A 19,620-nucleotide genomic window follows, 5' to 3' on the forward strand; every position below is an offset into this window, starting at 1 on the left:
GAATTAGATTCGCGCTTGTGAGCCATTGGAAGGGTAATGTCATTCTACGCTCCCAGTTTTTCAAGGGGCATTGCGCTAGTCGGCGTGGTCGAGCCGGAGGACGTCGGCTTTCTGTTGTCGTCTAAGATTCGCTTTTCGTTATGCATTTTTCCGTGTCAGGATTTCTCGTCATACAATTGGCTTAGCTCAAAGCATGTGTGTACAACCTACCCTAACATGCATTTGCCTCTGAGTGTGTTGATTGGATTCTTATGGTTCTGGAAATCAACAACGATTATTTCCGTATTAACATTAACATTGATCGTTGTTATGAAAACACGTTGTGTTCTTTAGCACGAAACTACAAATTCTTATGCCCATCCGAAACTATAAGTTGCATACATGTTACTAATTTTAATGGATTTTCGTGACATTTTATATTGGAAATATTTACTAAAATATGCCTATGCATTTCAGTTTTGGTTAGAATTCGATAATAATAATAATAATAATAATAATAAAGGGCAGACTGTATAAAGACCCATATGCGTTTCTACGCTTGAAAGCGAGAGTGGTTTGGGAGTCGGCTGGCTACCGTGGTTACATGGGGAATCCCCGCGCGGGGAATCCCCAGCCAGCCTTGCAACCGCATTGGGGACTCCTGTCACCCAGTCAGACGTCAGAAAAGCCAAAAGGGCATACGTGCTGATAAATTCGTGTGAGTGCTTCCATCTTCAGGGCCTCGACAGCCTCGGAAATTTAATAATTGCGAAACTCAGTTTTAAGACGAGTGTCAGTTGAATTCGTCGGAAGGTTCGCGGAATGCAGTGGACTGCCTGTTCTCTCGGATGACCGCCTCAGGAATGTGTGTGGCTTGTTCACAGCAGAATGCTGTGCTCTGCAAGTTTGCGCCAGACGCGCATTTATTACGTCAACAAACATCCTGAGAGGAGTGAAAGTGGTTTAGTTTTCGTATTTTGGGTTTTCTGTTGGAATTTTATTTGATGTAGGAACACGTGGAGGAAAATAAATTTGATTTTCATCTGAGGGAAAGGACTTGAATCGAGTTGCATACAGCCCCAAGTATTTCGATAGCTTTGTGAAATTTCAACTACTACAATCGACAGAAGGGGGACCAATGCTTTCAACAAGGAGAAATTTAGATTCCAGGGGGGAAAGTGACTTTATGCTTGTGACAGTGCACAGCCTGTTTCTCAATGTCCTCACCGAGAAGGTTATCGTAGCGGTAGCGCTCGTGTTTTCCTGTTTAAGATACTGGGTTTGAGCCTCGGCACAGTTGGCGCGTAAACTGACATTATTTTGGCGGGAACAGTGCTTTCACATAGGCGACAATAGCCTCTCGCAAATCTTTGACTATTGCCCACTTGTGGTCATCTTTCAATGTCGCTTGAGGTTGAAACAGTGTCGTCGAATAACTTAAGAATCGATTAGCTTTTCGTTTATGGTTTTTCTTAATTACGTTCTTCGTGTATTTATCGACGCAGTGTCGAGAATTTAGGACTGATTCTATCAGAATTGGCGCAGGTGTTAATGAACGATGGTCTGGGAAAAATCAGTACAAATTGTATCTTTGCTTGGGTTAAGAATGGCGCAAGTCACTTTGTTACCGCGTCGCTAAAACCGTAACCAGTGCATTTATAAGTAGGTAAAGAGATAGGTTCACGGAGGCAAGGCGAAACAACCTTGGTAGTTTCGCAAGAAAACCCCGAAAGGGGGTCACGAAGGGTCAAACTGACCTTAGACGATAAAAAGGGGGTAGGTTAGGTTATGTTTACTGCCACTGGCTGCTTCATAACAAACGTTTTGATGGGATTTCTCACCACAAAAAGTTTGACTGAGGTGAGATTATTTTCAGATTTCCTGATATTTTCTGTGTAAGATGAAACACATAAATCCTGTCTCTGCTGCCTTAAAAGTTATCAGTTTCGTGATGAATTGTGTTGTGAAAATTGCTGTAGACCTGCCACATGTTTCAGTTTATATAAAAACAGATCCATACAACGTGTGTGAAGGTAGGAGAGATTTAAGGGAAGAAATACAGGCTGTCATTTGCATCGGGTAGCTGCCAGCGGGCATCGAGCGCAGGACCGCGCAGTGGTAGGCCAGAGACTAAGACACTGAACAAAGCTCTTTTCTGGGATGGACGTTTCAGAGGTGCTTCCTGCTTCCATTATTAGGTTTTGGCATGAAATCTGAGGCAGTATGTACCTCTGAAACGTCGGTAATTTTCTGCCTGACTACACGGCGCAAAGTACCAGAAGACAGTAATTTTCATAGTCGTCGCAAATCACAGAAAATGGCGATGCGCAAGAAACCGTCTGTGGCGGAGTCCGTCGATTTATGGTCTCGTGGAACTGCGGAAGATAATGCACCTTGCACGCTAATGGACCCCTTGTTACGCCCTGAGGAGGGGGTGGGGGGGGATGCAGTTCTTAAGTACCGGTAGCTCTCACTTTGAGCGTGCTTGAGGAGGTAACCGGTTCGAATATCGGCTACGCCAGTCCCTTGCTGCTTCCTCGTTGCGTCTGCTGTTGAGAGGAGTGCCTCAACTGTACCGTGAAACAGACAGCCATTAGCGTGCAGAACAAAAGAAAGACCGTACTTCGTCGATTTAAAAAAAAAGTAACGACGAATCTATTTAACTTTGCTACTAACAGCGTATAAACTGTGTAATTCTGTTCTGCATTGATCTGAGTCTATGGATAATAAATACAGTGTCGTACAGTGTAGCGCCGTGTAATCTCGTGGACTGTACCGACGTTTCAGAGGTGCCTGCTGTCTCCATTTTCTTGGCGATTACCTAGATTGCACAGCGAAGCATTATCTGATTTATGGAATCGCCATTTGGAACATCAGAGTTTTGCGTCTTGTTTTTGAACCACCGTGTAGATGCAGAAATTATCTGTCTTTTCGAGAACGCGGGATTAAAACTAACAGTTTTGTCCGTCCAATTTTTCTTTACAACTTTTCATGTATAACAATTTTGTCTTACAAATATTTTATAAACACCCTGTAGATAGTATTGAAACGCGAAGAGCCTAGTTCGAGTTTTCGTTTTGAAACATACTTGCAACAAATAAACCTTTTTATTCTCTTGTACTCTTTCCGACTTGTCGCTCGGGATGGAGATGCACAGAGGAAGGGAGGGAAGGAACAGCACAAAGGAGTTGAATCGAATTGAAACTTGCATCGCGTTTCCGGTGTATCCGAAGTTTCTGTAAAATAGCTCGCGAGCTTTTGTATACGTGCAACATGTCTAAGACACTAATTCAGTCTGGCAGAGTTCTGTTCAAAAGCCTCGCGAACTTACTTGAAACCTACGTAATTTAAAATAGAATTATTTTAAATAAGTAATCTGTATTTATGAAACACGTATATTTACGTTAAACAATTTGAACGATGCTGTTTTCATAAATTGACACTTTCGTTTACCTCAAATGCAGGTATAACTGGCATTTTTTTATAACATTTCATACCATGTAATTCCTTATGCAAGGTCATTTCACATACAGAAACTTTGAAGATATCCGTCTTCTGGGTTGTTGCGCTGTGTAGTCTGGTCGATGTTAACCAACGTTTCAGAGGTCATACTGCCTCCGTCATCAGGGCGATTCATTGCCCTGATGACGGAGGCAGTATGACCTCTGAAACGTTGGTTAACATCGACCAGACTACACAGCGCAACAACCCAGAAGACAGAAATCTTCATACTCACCGCTGTGAAAACCTCAAGTCTTACATAGAAACTTTCATTGCCATGCCAAATGGACCCAAGGTTTTCAGCCCCCATGAGGTCATCATCCGTGTCTTCCTGAATGTTGTTAAGTTTGGTTAAAAATTGAATTTTAGAGTGTTTCGAATTTAAAATTTTGAAAATTTAAATGAAACCTTTTTTGCGTTCTTCCGAAACGTCGGTGTTTACTCACAAGTCCACAGATCGACTTCTTCACCGACGTGAGAACATCAAAGAAACATTTTCCAACCCGGAATGAAGTGACCAGATATGTAACAGTGGTCATTAAATTAACGTAAAGTAGATCCTGTAAGAAAGTTTTTGAATGGACACATTCGGAAAGCATGTGCTGTCTGCTACGCTTTAATAGTGTATACTTCCGCGCTTGCCAACCTTCTTGCAGAATTAACGATGCGTTATATAAGAACATGTCCCCTGGCATCGGTAGCGAATATAACGACCGGCCTTCGTGATCCCACGGGCTCTCCTGCGTTCGGTCTCCGAATATTGTGTTTGTGGGTTCTTAAAACGTGTAGCCTCTTCCACTGAATTTCTCCCAGGTTTTTTTGGGGAGTTGGGGGTGGGGGTAGAGTGTAAGAAGGGTAGGTAGGAATCGGCTATATTGTGCACATCGTCTTTTGCAAACGAGTCAAGTATTTTGTGTTCTTCCACTCAGTTTTTTACGAAATGTGATGGAAAGAACAGGCCATATAAGTTTTAAAAATTAAGGAAAGTGCGCGAAAAGAACGCCAGTGACACTCTGAACTTTGAGAATCAAGTCCTGTGGCGGACTGACTTTCGTAGCGGAAACAGATGAAAGTTCCAATGAAAAGTTTCCTGCCCAAATCGTAATAATTAATTTTCCAAACTGATTACATTAATTAAACGAGTTATTGCTTTTGTATCATCATCGTCGTCGTCATGACCACTGAATATTATCATTTCCATCGCATTGTAGAATTACATAAAAATGCTCTGACCAATTGGACATTGCGCTGTCTTGTGGTCACTGCAATGAACCTTCGTGTACCGTAAGATTAGGGGACTATCCTGAATAGTTGAGCAACTGTTAGCTTTTCAGTAAGGACTCTACTCCACGTAGCTGGCCTCGTGGCGGACAATGAAAAAGACTTGCTGTAGTGTTTAAATATCGTGACCGCTTTGCCCCTAATAGAATTCTGTTCTCGGTCTGCATTCCTGCTGTTCTGTCTGTGGTTTTTCGAGGTTTTCCTTAGACAGTCCTGTTATAGCAACTTGAAACAGGAAACGACTGCTTCCTTCCATATTCCTTCGAATTAACTCTAATAACGCGTCGTTAAATACTCTCACAGTCAGTCAGGTAGTCAGAATATTACCATCTGATTTTATTTCATTCGTTACATGTTGTTAACATCCGTCATTAAAATCTCCAGTATTTTTGTCTTAGCCGTAAAGACAGTGAAGTTCATTGTCAGCTCAACGCCAAACAATTTCAGCCCGTTCATAGAGCGTCGATAAACATCAACCAATCAACCATCGTCCTTGGGCTGTAATCGCCTTTTTCTGTAATAAAAGACAAAGAAGATGATACGTAGATACCTTATAATTCTCTCATATCTTAAGAAAATATCAACATTCGATTTAAATGATAAGCAGATATGAAAAAAAACTTAGTTCAATTTTTATTTTATTAGTTAATAGTTTATTACGTCTTCATTTTAACCAAGCTGACATTGTATTCATTGATCTGTCTGTAACAGAAGCTCGTTGTAGCTTAATATTTAGTTACAAAGTTCCTTCATCGTATTTTTTGGATTTCCAGTGCGCTACATATTGTCATGCTGATAATTGAATGCATATATGCATTAAGCTCGTTCCGCGAAGCAGAGCCTTTCCACATAAACACGTAGCAATCACCGACATGAATGGAAAGCAATCACTTTCGTAATTAACAATAGTTTGCACAAAATAACTACAGTTGATAACTGCAAAAACCTGCTCGCTGTATGCGCCAAGGTTCAAGCGTGCGCGCAGTGCAGAAAACTGCTGGATGCTAAATTTCCCCCCAGCTGTCACTGCTGTTTACAAATGGCCTTAGTGTAAGGAACGAGGTAAATTTCGTCAATCAATCATTCCGGCAAAATCTTTTCTCGCTCTTACAGTTAGAATACTCCCCCCCCCCACACCACCCCTGCAATCACTAATCACACTGCATCCAGTGGGGAAGGATATTACTCATCTTGGTCGGTTCCAGGACCTCCCACCACATCACCCCAAAACACACGTGACACCAAAAATCTTCCTGCAACTCCAAACATGGCGGCTTAGTTCATGTTGTAAGCTGCTGTGTTTGGACTAATTCCACTGTTGCACTTGGCTGTGCCTGTCTGGCAGAAATTCAACTCTGTTTTTCTTTGATTAAATCCATTTATAAAATCCGTCCGTCCGACTCTGATTTTCGAAAAAAACGACTCATCGCAGGATAAAATGATAAATACGAAAGAAAAACCCGGGGATTTTTTTTCTTCTAATATTTAGAAGATGTGGCAAATTCAGAACAAGACTGGAAAGGCGTACACTGAAATTCCAAAGATGGATCTTCGTTGATCTTAGTCGAAAGAAATACCAAACGCATCAGCGGCAGACAAACGTGGACGAGGCCTGAAAAATGTTCTCCGCGCACGCCAGAGCGTAAAGAACGCCTGAAAACCTGCAGGCCCGCTCTGCTTTTCTGTTCCGAACGCCGCTTTGAAAGGGGCATCGGTAGTTTGATATACAATACGGACTTTGTGCTGTGCTAACCCGTCGGCGACTGTGGCGTCGTTCCGAACTCTGTAAATGAATATCGTTGGCGTTGTCTGTCCGTTTCGAATCACCTCTCCGCGCTTTGTCAGTTTCGCTTCGATACAGACGCGACTGAAAGATGATAATGATGAATAGAATCGGTTAGCAGGTTAGCTCAAGCGGGAGCCCTCCTGTGCATCCTAGGTTCGAATCTCGACTACTTTCCGTGGTTTTTCCTCGGCCTCTTCAGGATTATACCTTGAATCACAACGCCACTGCCTACTTCCACAAAAGCTACTTTTTAATTACTCATGCACGTACCCTGTCATTTACCGCTTTATAATCAGCGTCGTTAAACAAACAATACATAAAAATGTTGATTTGAGGTACGTATCGTTGTAGCAGTCAGAATGGCTCGGTGTTCATGGCACACCCTGTATAGGGGTTGAATGAGCAATATTGCTGACTACACGCATTCGGTATCGTCCGGGGCCAGACATGCTGGTATTTATAAAGCCTGGTAATGCAGCTTCCAGCTGCCTTTGTAGCCGCCAGATGAAGTGGAAGACGGCCGCCATATTGTGAAGGCGATAAGGTACACTCTTGTGTATGAATGCGGTTCTGCCCCTGCACTTTGCTGCAGTGACTGTACAGAGATACTTCGATATGGCGTTGGTATTAGACTCGTAGTAAGTGTGTTTGCGTGTATTCTGGCCTTTGGCGTCTGTCCGTCCACTTAAGTCATTCTTTATTGTCGCCCTTGAAGATCTGAGCACTTGGCGAGAAGCGACTTAAAACAAACTAAAAGTTGAAAATATAAATTCAAGTCACATACCAACCGCATGTCAACCTACTTTTATAAAAAGCCATCGCTGCTTCTAAAACTACTGATAAAACGTAAAATGAAATAACTTAGAAGAAAGATTAGAATTTAGAGGTTTCTTATGACAAATAGTAACGTAGTTAATGCATATTTATGTGGTAAGTTTGTACATGTTTCACTAGCTTACTTCCACTGCTGCAGGCTAAAGTGTTTCAAGTCATGAAACGAAAAACAATTTTCTGAAAGTTCTGAGAAATCACGTTTCCTGATATTTCCAAAAAATTACACAGGCCTGATCATATTAGATCAGCTCAGTTGTAGGTAATTCAGGCTGTAAAGTAAATTATGAATTAATTCGTTTGTAATTTGTGGACTGGTGACCCTAGCACAATCTAATTAAGGATGTGTCTGGAGAGAGTCTGTATTTCATTGCAACATTTTATTTATAAACCACATTGGAGTTTTAAATTGTTTGTAGGGTCCAGTAGGCTTAGGGTCAACGCAGATAATCGCAGTTGATATGTAGCCTCTACAATTCGCAATAGGACCAGACGTGTGTATTTATTGCTGGACGAACAGCTGATTGGCAACAGACAGACACGCCTGTGTTTAGGTCTTCCTAGGGACTTTATTAATTCAGTCGCCTTGCGCATTAGTGGTTTCTTCGTCTCAATGTTCACACGTTCCTCGTCGTCCGCGAAGTCGGGCCACTGCTGCCGTCCAAGACTGAAAAGTTGCTTCGTCGTGCAAGGCTGCCATTTTGAGTACTTAAAGTTTCTTTACCACAGCCTTTCAAAATAAGTGCCCACATTCAACCTGAAATCCATCATTAAACGCTACGTAACTTACGCATTTGACACGACGTCGTTAAAGAATAAGGGAATCAAATGAGTGTCTCGCTTTTCGTTATTACGATATCTTCACACTCAGCCAGGGTCAACTTCCTGCCCCATGTAAAAGTGTGGGTAGCTGCGTCCACCCTGAGACTCCATGCAATTTCGGACGCCGCGTTTTGACGATCCTCGAAAGAAATGTAAAGACGCCGTCCTTGAACATTTTCAGACGCTCGGTATTATAAGTGCTCGTGAGAAGGACTTGTGATGGAGATGCAATTTTGTCCTTGTACACATTAGCGTCGAATTGTGTCCAACCTCCGCGCGCCTCCGACGAGGCCTACCCCCGGTCGATACATTTTTGTCCACACCGACTCGTGGAGTACGACACAAGCCTCCATATCTTCATTTTCTTTCGTCTCTGTGTCCCGTTTACCAAATTTATGAGCCATGAAAGCCACGATGGTTCCATTTCCTTGTACCGCAGTCAAGCTCAGCGGGGAATGCACTTACTTACTACGCTAAGAAACTCTGGATATAAACAAGAGACGTCCAAACCGATTTCAGCCACTTCAGAAACAATTCTGCAGTTTCCACATCGTACACATTCACATCACGTGAAGGCCTCAGGAGCTAACAGATATTCGTAGCAAGGTACAGGACAGATGTCAGGGTCTGCGAGCGTTTTCAGTGATTCGTGAAATACCGTCACAGCCAAATAGGTAAAGTTCGAACATGACAGCGTTGTTGTGGGAAATTTAGCTGTCGTGTGGCATTTCGCTAATTGATTTTGTGTCATTGTTTCTGTTTTTCCCCGCCCTTCTCCCATTTTCTCTTTAATGATGTGATTCAGCTCTGCTGTTTCCGTTGACAAGGTCCGTAGGTGATCATTTTGCGATGAATTGTATCTGCAAGGTAAATAATGACGGCCGGAAGAGCTTGTAAATCAGCTCAAGTGCTACATATTTCGTTACTGCTTTTATTATCTAATTGAAATAAATGCTTTTATCCATCCTGGCACGCTGACAACTGCTGGTGTCTGCTTTGGAACTTCCTTTCTTGGACGTAAATGCTCTTGGGGTCATTTCGGGAACTGTTATTACAACGGGGTCAGTTCTATGGCGCACACAGTTTAACACTTCGAAGCCCGGAGCTCGTCTAAGTAACATTTAAGAATTCAGTCCGTACCGCGAAGAAAACACCACACTTCACCATTACAAAGATCGAATGGTTAACGCTGTTTAAGGAAATAATCGCTGTTTACAGTGAGAATCATAGTTCGTCTAAATTACATTTAAGAATTCAGTCCGTACCGCGAAGAAAACACTACGCTTCACCATTACAAAGATCGACTGGTTAACGCTGTTTAAGGAAATAATCACTGTTTACACTGAGAATCATTCAAGCCTCGTAAATACTAAATACACAATTACTGACTGTTAAAGAAGGTGGTACATATTGTTACCAGTCGACTTTAAATAAAGATGCTTCTTATTCTGAAGACTTTGTCTTCAGAAGTGCCCTGAAACCAGTCATCCTCTCTTGGGGTAGCAACTTGAAGTACACCGAAGGCTAGGCATCGCTGTACTGGAAGACAGTGTTCTTAATACTGCAGGCATCGTACTGGCGTCCCACCGACTCCATGACTGTCGCACTGGACAAGAAACCACTAAGAACTCATAGGGTAGATTCTGGAAACTGACTCTTTGAAATTCCAGGATCGAGATTTGGCGATAATACGAAAACATTTCTCGTGGGCACATGTTTTGGGAGCTTTGATTGAACTGGCTGAGGAACTGATCTTCAGTGTTGACAGTTCAGGCGTCCGATTCAGAAGTTGCGTGCTCTCAGGTGATGGACGAAGAGAGAGAGACGCGCTCGTATTGCGTGTCCCCTAACCAAGGGCAGCCAAGGTGTCCCGTATCTGGAGGGACATTCGAACAAGAATACGAAACAGAAATTCTAAATTCCACGCCCGTGGCGAGATCGGTGTTACGTAGACCTTATTGTATTTATTTCATTCTGAAGAGCACTTGGCGTTAGACCATGAAGTCAATTCGGTGGACTTTGAAGACCGTTCGAGGCTTCGGAAATGCTGCACAGCCTGGATTTGCAGACGGGCCGTGCTGAAATACTCCAGACAAAGTTTTGTTACTCCCGTTGATAGGCTAAAATACCATTCACAGAATTCCAAGCTCTCTTTCCCAGTGTACAGGGTGGTTCGAACCGCGTTGACCTGTTCTTGATGATTCTGTTGGTGTCGTGATTTTTACGTAGTTGGTAGCTTCAGTTTTTGCCCTTGTAATAATAAGCAGCAAAACGTTTTCTAAACGAACATTGTGTGGTGATTTGCGCCTCTCCCTAGCAACTGAACGCTCGACGTAAATATGATTTAGATTAAATTTGCCCCTCAACAGAAAAATTACAATTGTTTTATGTCTTGGCCATGGAATAAATCTGAAACAATTTCCAAGCAAATCTGCTGTGACTAAGGCAGATATCTCCACTTCAGCGTCTATTTATATGAGGTATCTTAGATTCCTAACTTGTTCCCACGTATGTTAACTCTGTTGGACAAACTGTTGTGATTCTTGGTTCCTTCCTGCAGCCTCCGAGATAATAAACAGCTTGAGAAATGGACGCTTACCCATCAGGTGCAGTGACTGAGTAGAATCGTGAGTTGCGACATGGAAGGGATATCGCAGGAAGCGGTCTCCGGTCCTTTTAAGGGGAACGCGTGGTAGATACAGAACAATGTGGTATTACAATATTAAAAAGAAATATCGCGTAAAGAATTTGTGACCTGGATTGAACTGATACAGTAGTCGAACCAGAGGCAGAATATTTCGATACTATGGGGAAGAGTGCAGTTTCGTGTCTTTCCTCAGCTGCACCCTAGATTACCATGAACCGCCCTGTCTTCTCGCATTGTTTGCCAGTTTACACTAGCCGCCACTGCTCGGTCATTCGTGTGTGAATGTCACCACCTGTCGCCCTCATATGACGCGCATTAGGACCTTCAGCTCAGGGGTGAAGTATCCATGCGTCCCTTCCAACCCCCAAACCCCCACAGCGAAAAGTTTAAGCAGTAAATACGCCCTCTTGACGTTCCGTTAGAAAAATGGTCATCTGGGGATGTTCGGATAGGAAGGAAGAATTACGTATTCCTGTTTTTTATGGGAGATGAAATATTACAATTCAGATAAATTGCAGCATAAGTACAGAACGTGTTTTTTATGGAATCCGTAGCAATTTGTCTTTTAGGGGCGGGAAATGAGTGACGTAGCTAAGGTCCTCACGCTCATATGGTCACGCCTTGTTGTCAGTACCTCTCATCCCACAAGACAGCCATTTTCAGTCTGAAAGTTGTTTTATACTGAGTGCAGCTGAAATATCTGAATATGGATTCATCCTTGGTAGACACCTGGTGGACATTCTTTAAAACAGTAAATTATTAATTAAGTAACTAACTCAATGGAGGACAGCCATTCTTTAGGATACACTAGTCGCTCAGCTATTTGCGAGATGTTCCCTTTAATAAGTCGGTTTAATTATCTAGATTAACGACGTAATTTCCCCAGAATATAGTATTACGGTATCGAACGCGGTTCTTACACTGCACACCGGTGGTATAATGATTTTTTTTAAAAAAGTTTAATTTTGTTCAAAAGGTCCCGAGTTTAATCCTAACTGTCTCCAGAAATACCGGATAAACCCACAAATAAATGTCAGCTTAAGATGGCAGCTTCCGAATGTCACGTGTTTCAGGTATAACACTCGTGTGTCACGCGCGTGTTCTTCGTGACAGTTGTTATTGGTAGTGGGGTAAAACGCAGACCTCGCAGAACTTTTCTGCAACGTTGAAATTAGATTTAGAGGTTCCTTGTACCAACACGGGGAGCTGGCTTCGCACACAAGCAGAGCGCTGTTATCATACCGAAAGTCTGGGTCAGCTGACAAACAAAGCTCTTTGAAGCTGCCGGCCAAAGGAACTTGTGCCAGAAACTAGGAACTGCGGCGATATGGAAAGCTTTTGACATGCAAGTTTATCTCTCGTGTGCAGCAGCGAATTTTGAGCCCCGCGGTCCTTGTACCTGTGGTAATTTTCTCAAACTGAAAGGCACAGGTGTTGAATACATCGCCAAAGTTATTTTACGTCGTACACGGGAATACAGATTGAGAAAGACGTGGTTTTTACTCGAGAAAAGTATTAGTCTTTGAGAACCTAAGAGTACACCAAGCTTGTCAAGATATTCCCGAAAGTTCATTACCATGTTTACGAGAATCCACCATTGGTTCCGTATACTGCGCCAGATGAATCCAGACCACGCCGTCTTTCATTAAGATCCACTTTAATATTATCATCCATCCATCTTCCGAGTGGTAGTCTCTCCTTTGGCATTCCAGCTATAATTTTCTAATCATTTCTCATCCTCGCCATGCGCTTTATATGCCCTTCAAATATCTATTTATTCGTGAAATACATATTTTATGAGAATATTTTAACGAACATCTTTAAAAGGGCATTTCTTGCGGAAATAAACAATAATTTGAAAATGGGCCCTTTGGGGGTATCGTTAAGAAGGCATGTAAATGCCATGTCGACATCCGTGCAGTGGAACATTTTCTCATGTTTAATATTTGTATAGTAGCTGAGTTGGAGCCGAACAGCATCCGAGGTTTGCAGTGGCAATCTCTTTGTCTGACTCTTGGCTCAGACGCGTACCTCTGTTCTCTACCTTCTTGGCGTTATAGAATTAGCCCATTTGAGTCTCTTAAGCCGCTTTCGATGTGGGAATAAAACGAACTGAGAAGCCGAGACTTGATGCAACTGAAGAACGAGCTTCAGGGGAAGTAAGGCATTTGCGAAGAAAGGATTTGCAAAAGGAAAGCCTTTCACTTTGCTCAAAGAGATTGAATAGGATCGGATGTGGGGGCCACCTCAGGAAGCATTCGAGAGTTTAGAACACAGTTGAGTATCCCTTACTACGGCCATGCGTGAGTGCGATTTTCTGGCCTGTCTCAACGCTGTCGACATAACTCATCAGAGCGGACAGCTGGATGCCATGGCAACCCTTCGCCTTTCGTGTAAGAGAATAATTAAGCGTCTGAAAAATTATTGTTTATTTCGAGGACATTATTTTTTCGTAAGTTGTCTATGCTGCCTGGGGCATTACGTGATCGCGCACTGTCTGGCTATACTTCCTGCTGCCTAGATCCGTTCTGGATCTTGCTCTAAACCCAGAGATTAGAATATTATTAGTGACTCCAGACAGTGATGTTACCTCGTCATAAGTGGAATTAGAGCTTTCAGTATTAATATTAGACGATTAATCATTTCAGTTCTTGGCGGAAGAGAGTTTGGGTCACCAAATAAAGGGCGAGAAGATAGACGGGGGATTCAGCATCAATTTGAGAAATGAGAAGTGAATACAAAATTTTAATCCGGAAATCTCAACGAAAGGGACAAGTTGATAAACGTAGGAGTGGTAAAGGTGCAATGTGGGTATTATCACGGATAATAAAGATATGTGATGTGAACTGAATTCGGCGGACTCTTGTGAGCACGGCAATGAACGTTTGGATCTCATATATTGACTAGCTGAGCGACTGTAAGCTTCTGAATAAAGTCTGTGTTAATTGGTGTTAAGTAGTCGGACGCATTGCTGATGCTTATGGATGCGCACTCTGGTTATTATGAGATGAATCGGACCACGAGAGAACTGTCCATTCTGTTAGAAGCGACGTCCGTGAAACCAAATGCGCAGTGGCGCAGTGACGTACAGGGTGCCAGGCAGAAAACCGTCCCACAGAGTCTTAAATACTGCGGTGTATAGTCAGGACCCACGTCGTGGAAAGTATATCTGTCAAGAGAGGAAACCGAAGTAGAACCGCCCAGTTCCTACAATCAGTAGCAACAACATGGCGGAGGTCTCCGCGGTAGAAAGTTTGAGCTTACAGACACACAGGCTGATACAATATACAGAATAATTTTCTTGGAATGTGCATTTCGTTACGTTTAAAGACTGACAAAACGCCGGCCTATTTTTAATAGATTAATCTGGTATGAATCCTTCCAGATTTTTCTTAAATTATTTTAATCTCACCTCGTGAGACCTTTAAAAAAAACCCGCCTTTGGTACAGAGTAGTTTAAAGCCACGAAAGAAAATTGATGGAACATTCATCTTGTTGAAAATTATTAACACAGACTTCTTATCGTTTCAGATGTCCGCCATTGTGATGGCTGAACCGGTAAGGCGACCCCGTGGACAGACAAGAGAACATCGAGTTTCTAAGCAACGAGATTAAGAGAATTATTGCCTTCTCTGATAGTGGACGATTTTAAAGAAATATCAACTGCAGATTTGTCGATCTGAGAAGAAGGCCAGATTAGATACAGCTCGTGTTTGAAGAGGATAATCTGAGGAGGCCTTGATCAGGCCTTATCTCCTTCTCATGGCAGAGCAAGTCTCAGACTGTTAATTTGTTTCTGGTAAATTACTGTGTGATGCGCCCTACATATGCGTCAGTTATGACTTGCTGTGTGATTATTGTTTACCGTCGTCTGAAGGACCTTGGTTGTCGAAGAGACCTGAGGCACACCACGACAGAAGTGTGTGGAGGAGACAAGGCATTGCGGATTGCGGATTCGTGTGTACACCGTCAGGTCTTAGGCTTGTGGTGGAATGAGTGTTGATAGACAGGCATTTTAAAGTGAAACGCTAATATCTGTAAGAATGTTGGTTTGTATTTTTCCAAAATACGACCCCGTTTTTTAGAAACGGTTTGTGACTGTTGAAAATTTTACCTCGGTATTCATTGACGTGTCTGGGACTTGGTGTTGTCACATACGAAGTAACCGATAATTTGTGAACTCTTAATTCATCATTTGGAATGTGTGTTTATAAGGTGTCGTACCATATCCAAATATTTTATGCGAAAAGAAAGAATAATCAGAGATATTCGGGCAGCAAAAGAAATTATTTTTAAAAGACGTAAATGTGGTGCTTTTAACATGAATTTCGTATCTGGGAGTGCAGGAATTTTCACATTTAAAGTATATACGTGCAAACGTAATTCATACTGAAATTTTGGATAGAACATGACGTTTATAAAATGAATATTACGCGTCAGCACTGAAACTTGCCGTAAAGACAATACTAACAACTTCAGAGAGTGAGGAGAATTAATATTTGCTAAAATGAACGAAAGTCTGGAGAACTTTACAACCACCTTGTGGCCAAACGAGTCCTACTCCTTAAACTACAACGTGACACAGGAAGACCACAACCAGTTCATCCTGCCTCTGTGGCGGCAAGCGTTATGGTCACTGCTGTTCGCTGGCATGGTCGTGGTGGCCACGGGCGGCAACCTCATCGTCATCTGGATAGTTCTGGCCAACAAGAGGATGCGCACAGTTACCAATTACTTCCTGGTGAACCTGTCCGTCGCGGACGCTATGGTGTCCGCCCTGAACGTCACCTTCAACTACACGTACATGCTGAACAGCCACTGGCCCTTCGGAACCCTGTACTGCAAGATCAGCCAGTTCGTCGCGGTGCTGTCCATCTGCGCCTCCGTCTTCACGCTCATGGCAATCTCCATCGACAGGTGAGTGAGTGGCTCTCGCCATTACTCGGTTTCAGACATTTAGGCCTCGGAGAGAAGACGATGGGGCGTGGAGAAAACTGCGTAATGACGAGCTTAAAAAATCTGTACTCCTCCCCCAGTATTGTCAGGGTGATTAAGTCGAGAAGAATGAGATGGGCTGGGCATGTAGCGCGCATGGATGGGACAAGAGGTGTGCACCGGGTATTGGTTGGGAAACCTGAAGGGAAGAGACCTCTGGGGAGACCTAGACGTAGATGGGAGGATAATCTCTGGCGGGATCTATGGGAGATAGGAGTTGAAGGAGACTGGATTTTGTTGGCCCAGGACAGGGTCCGGTGGAGGGCTTACGTTAATTCGGTGATGAACCTTCGGGTTCCGTAAGCCATCTGGTTGGTTGGGTCCACTATTTGGGAAGCCTGAGGGGAATAGACCTCTGGGGAGACCTAGACGTAGATGGGAGGATAATCTCTGGCGGGATCTATGGGAGATAGGAGTTGAAGGAGACTGGATTTTGTTGGCCCAGGACAGGGTCCGGTGGAGGGCTTACGTTAATTCGGTGATGAACCTTCGGGTTCCGTTAGCCATCTGGTTGGTTGGGTCCACTATTTGGGAAGCCTGAGGGGAAGAGACCTCTGGGGAGACCTAGACGTAGATGGGAGGATAATCTCAGGCGGGATCTATGGGAGATAGGAGTTGAAGGAGACTGGATTGTGTTGGCCCAGGACAGGGTCCGGTGGAGGGCTTACGTTAATTCGGTGATGAACCTTCGGGTTCGGTAAGCCAGCTGGTTAGTTGGTTAGAAATTTTCGCTGCTTTGCAGCAAACGAAACCGATGTTGGTCTTCGCAATCCTGTTTGGAGCAGCAAAATTTTATTCTCGGCTTTAGCTTGAATTCCATGGAAAATGTAATGAAATTCAATTTGATGGTGGATTGACGAGAGTGCTTAGATCCAGTGAAGCGCTTGTTCTGTGTCTGGGTTAAGAATGCTGCCGTGTAGCGGCTGCTTTTAATTAATGGAAGTCCATTTGCTCTTCGCGTTTAAGCAGGCTCCAACTACACAGATGAATTACAGCGGAACATTTGCATTGATACGTATACGCTCTGTTTTAAAAAGAAAGTAAGTCATATATATATATATATATATATATATATATATATATGATACTGGTTGATTCGAAAGTTAGGACTCACTGGCCAGCCGAGGCTGCAAAGTTCGTGGTCTGCGGCTATTTTGAATACCGACAGTAAAAGTGTCTATGTGCTTGTGAGGATATTTGTAAGGGCAGACATGAAATGTGGTTATATTAAGTGGGACGTCGTTGGGAATAAACACATTCTTACGTGTTTTTATTTCCAATGTATCCAGAGGTTTGCACCTTCCTGTATGTGACGTGGCAGGCCATCTGTCTGAGATACAGACGAAACCTGCATTTTTATCTTCCCTTCACTCATGGATACTCCATCAAGCAGCTTTTTCAATTTCGTGTCAGTAACTTCCTCATGTCGAAGTTAAGAATAACACAGCGTGTTTCTACGTGCGTGTGACGTACAAAGAAATGAGGTTGGTTTAAAACCCACGAAACCAGACAATTACATTGCTAAATATTAAACGTCTGTAAAAAAGGAGGGTTTGGTAAGACAGAAGAGTTTTCCACAGAAAAGATTTTAATGTGCAACTTCAAGTACGTGTGTATTTTCCATTTGAAAGACGAAAACAAAATCTCAGTTCCTCTTTTCATATGAAGTGCAAAACGTGTTTTACTTCGGTATGAATTTCCAGCATCCGTTAATTAAGACGTCGTACAAAAACTTACTTCCAGCAGTTGAAAAGAAAGCCTGGAATATGTTCCTTGTTGTATATACACTCTCACACGCGCGCACAACATTTATCCACTTCACAATATTGCAGATTCATTTCTCAAAGTGATTGATGCACCGTTGTTTGTAAGGGCTCTCTCACTCTCTCTACCTTGAGCTTCAGTTTGCTTAATTCCTTAGGCATTTAAGGTGTAATTGTTAGTCTTGTGCCTGGATGATAGGCATCTTGATATTCGAGTTGGCGTTTTTAACCTCCCGAAATTATAGCAGTTTGAATCAGGCGATGAGCTTTAGAGAATTTTATTCCAACTTGTGCATCATTTGTTTTCGTAATTTGTCGCTACAAAAACTCTTGTTAACCGACGCACTTTCTGTGGTATGTGTCAGAATTTAAAACAGACGTTGCTGTGAACAGATAGTTTCTTTCCTGTAACATTATTTTGCGTGGTAGTTTTTAAAAAGTTGTAATGAAATACATTATATTGAAACTACGACCAGGAATATCGCTTCGTTTATTGAGCTGTGTTATACGTCATTAAAATATAATGCACGTGAAGGTACAAACACGTGACCAGTCTGACCTTCGCCTTCGGCCGGCATGCTGCCACATCTCTGGCATCTTGTAAGATAAAGCTGGCGTGTATCTTATCTGAACGAGTGGGCTCTGTAGCATGAACAACACGAGTTGGAAGTGAGATCGTACTTAAGGCGGAACGAGTATGTCAGAAGACAGTACAATTTACATCCGAGATCCAAAATTATTCTGTTGTACTGCGTTTTATTATTCAGAGCGTTGCTACTGCTGTAAAGTTTATGCAAGAGACACCATAACACTGCGTCTTGCCTTCCGCCAGAACCGACGAATAATTTTCATTGAAGCCCTCACGATGTGGAAACTAATGACTCTTTTGTGTGTTATTTTGTCTTCCACGACTAATTGATATTGATCGTCTAAACAAACACCCACACCGCTTTGAAAACACTTCTCTGTAAGCTTATTATTAATTACGTCAGTCTTGACAGACAGATTATGAAGTACAAGGAAAGTTAACGTTCAGGTGTGTGAGTGTAACTTTTGTTTTAATTATCAAAAACATACGCGCTCGTTGATTGAGGCCATGTCATTCTCAGAATTAACAAGTATTCTGTGTTGCGTGGCATAACAGCATCTCGAAGTGTTTGTGCGTGTCATGTGACAGTATCAAAGATATGTCTTTCAGGAATAGAACCAGTCTGATAATTTTCAAGTAGGGAAGACACACACAACAAAAACAATGTTTTGTTGGCTAGTATTTGTACGAGTCTGTTGCTGAATTTGTTTTTATAATAAATAGTCTTTGTATGTGGATAGAAGCGTTTGAAGGAACTTCTCGTTCCAAAATTACTTTCCAGAGTTTATCGTCACTCTCTTGTTTCAACCGAGAGTTACTCGGCCAATCACAGCACTGAAGTTTCATCACCGTCGTCACAAAAGCCCTTCGCACAGCGTAATTATGATTTTCAACACAGAAATAGTCTTGCCATCTGATTCCGGGTTCTTCAGACTGTCAGGAACGGTTAAGAACCAAACTTTGTGAGTGTGTGTCTTACTGCCTAAAATGTGATACATATTCCCAATTTTAGTGCTGTACCTGATTATCTCGACGGTATTATGTGAACTGTTTGAACAACGCGGAGTTTTATTAAATATTCTTTTAGTTTGTCGTTAATCTTTGCTTAAAATGCAAGCTGCGAGAAAAGAAAAGTCGAGTTCTAGTCATAAAGCCCGATTTGTTTAACTCAGAAGTCGCAGGGATTTGTTTTCCTTCAATCTGAGCTGATGACCTAATAGCAAGAAGATTCGTCTGAACTTCTGTGTCCAACTTCGCTGACGAATAGTAACAGAAATGCGTTTTAAGGGACACGGCAGCTGAACAAACAGAGCAGAGCTGCTAATGCCGGCTGATTACGTTAAATGCTGAATGTGGCCATGTAAACACGCAGGGACATTCTTCAAGCTACTGCTTCGGCTGGATCTGTGGTCTTTGCTCATGTCGC

The 19,620-nt window shown here is 42.6% G+C and overlaps 1 protein-coding gene across 4 annotated transcripts in view; it reads left to right on the forward strand.

Moving 5' to 3' along the window:
• Positions 1–19,620, forward strand: part of LOC110827809 (tachykinin-like peptides receptor 99D) — a 140,275-nt gene that overhangs the window by 58,341 nt on the left and 62,314 nt on the right. For all 4 annotated transcript variants that reach the window (XR_015537957.1, XM_087359046.1, XM_087359044.1 and 1 more), the window contains exon 4: positions 14,379–15,764. Coding sequence is in view for 3 of the 4 variants with exons in the window: in XM_087359046.1 (XP_087215172.1) it covers positions 15,355–15,764 (410 nt within the window). In the remaining variant the exon portion in view is untranslated. The remainder of the gene's footprint in view (positions 1–14,378; positions 15,765–19,620) is intronic.

The sequence above is a fragment of the Zootermopsis nevadensis genome, unplaced genomic scaffold (genome assembly GCF_977971745.1).
Source record: "Zootermopsis nevadensis isolate Lab colony 2312 unplaced genomic scaffold, Znev_1.0 Znev_ptg000030l, whole genome shotgun sequence".
Taxonomy (NCBI): domain Eukaryota; kingdom Metazoa; phylum Arthropoda; class Insecta; order Blattodea; family Termopsidae; genus Zootermopsis; species Zootermopsis nevadensis.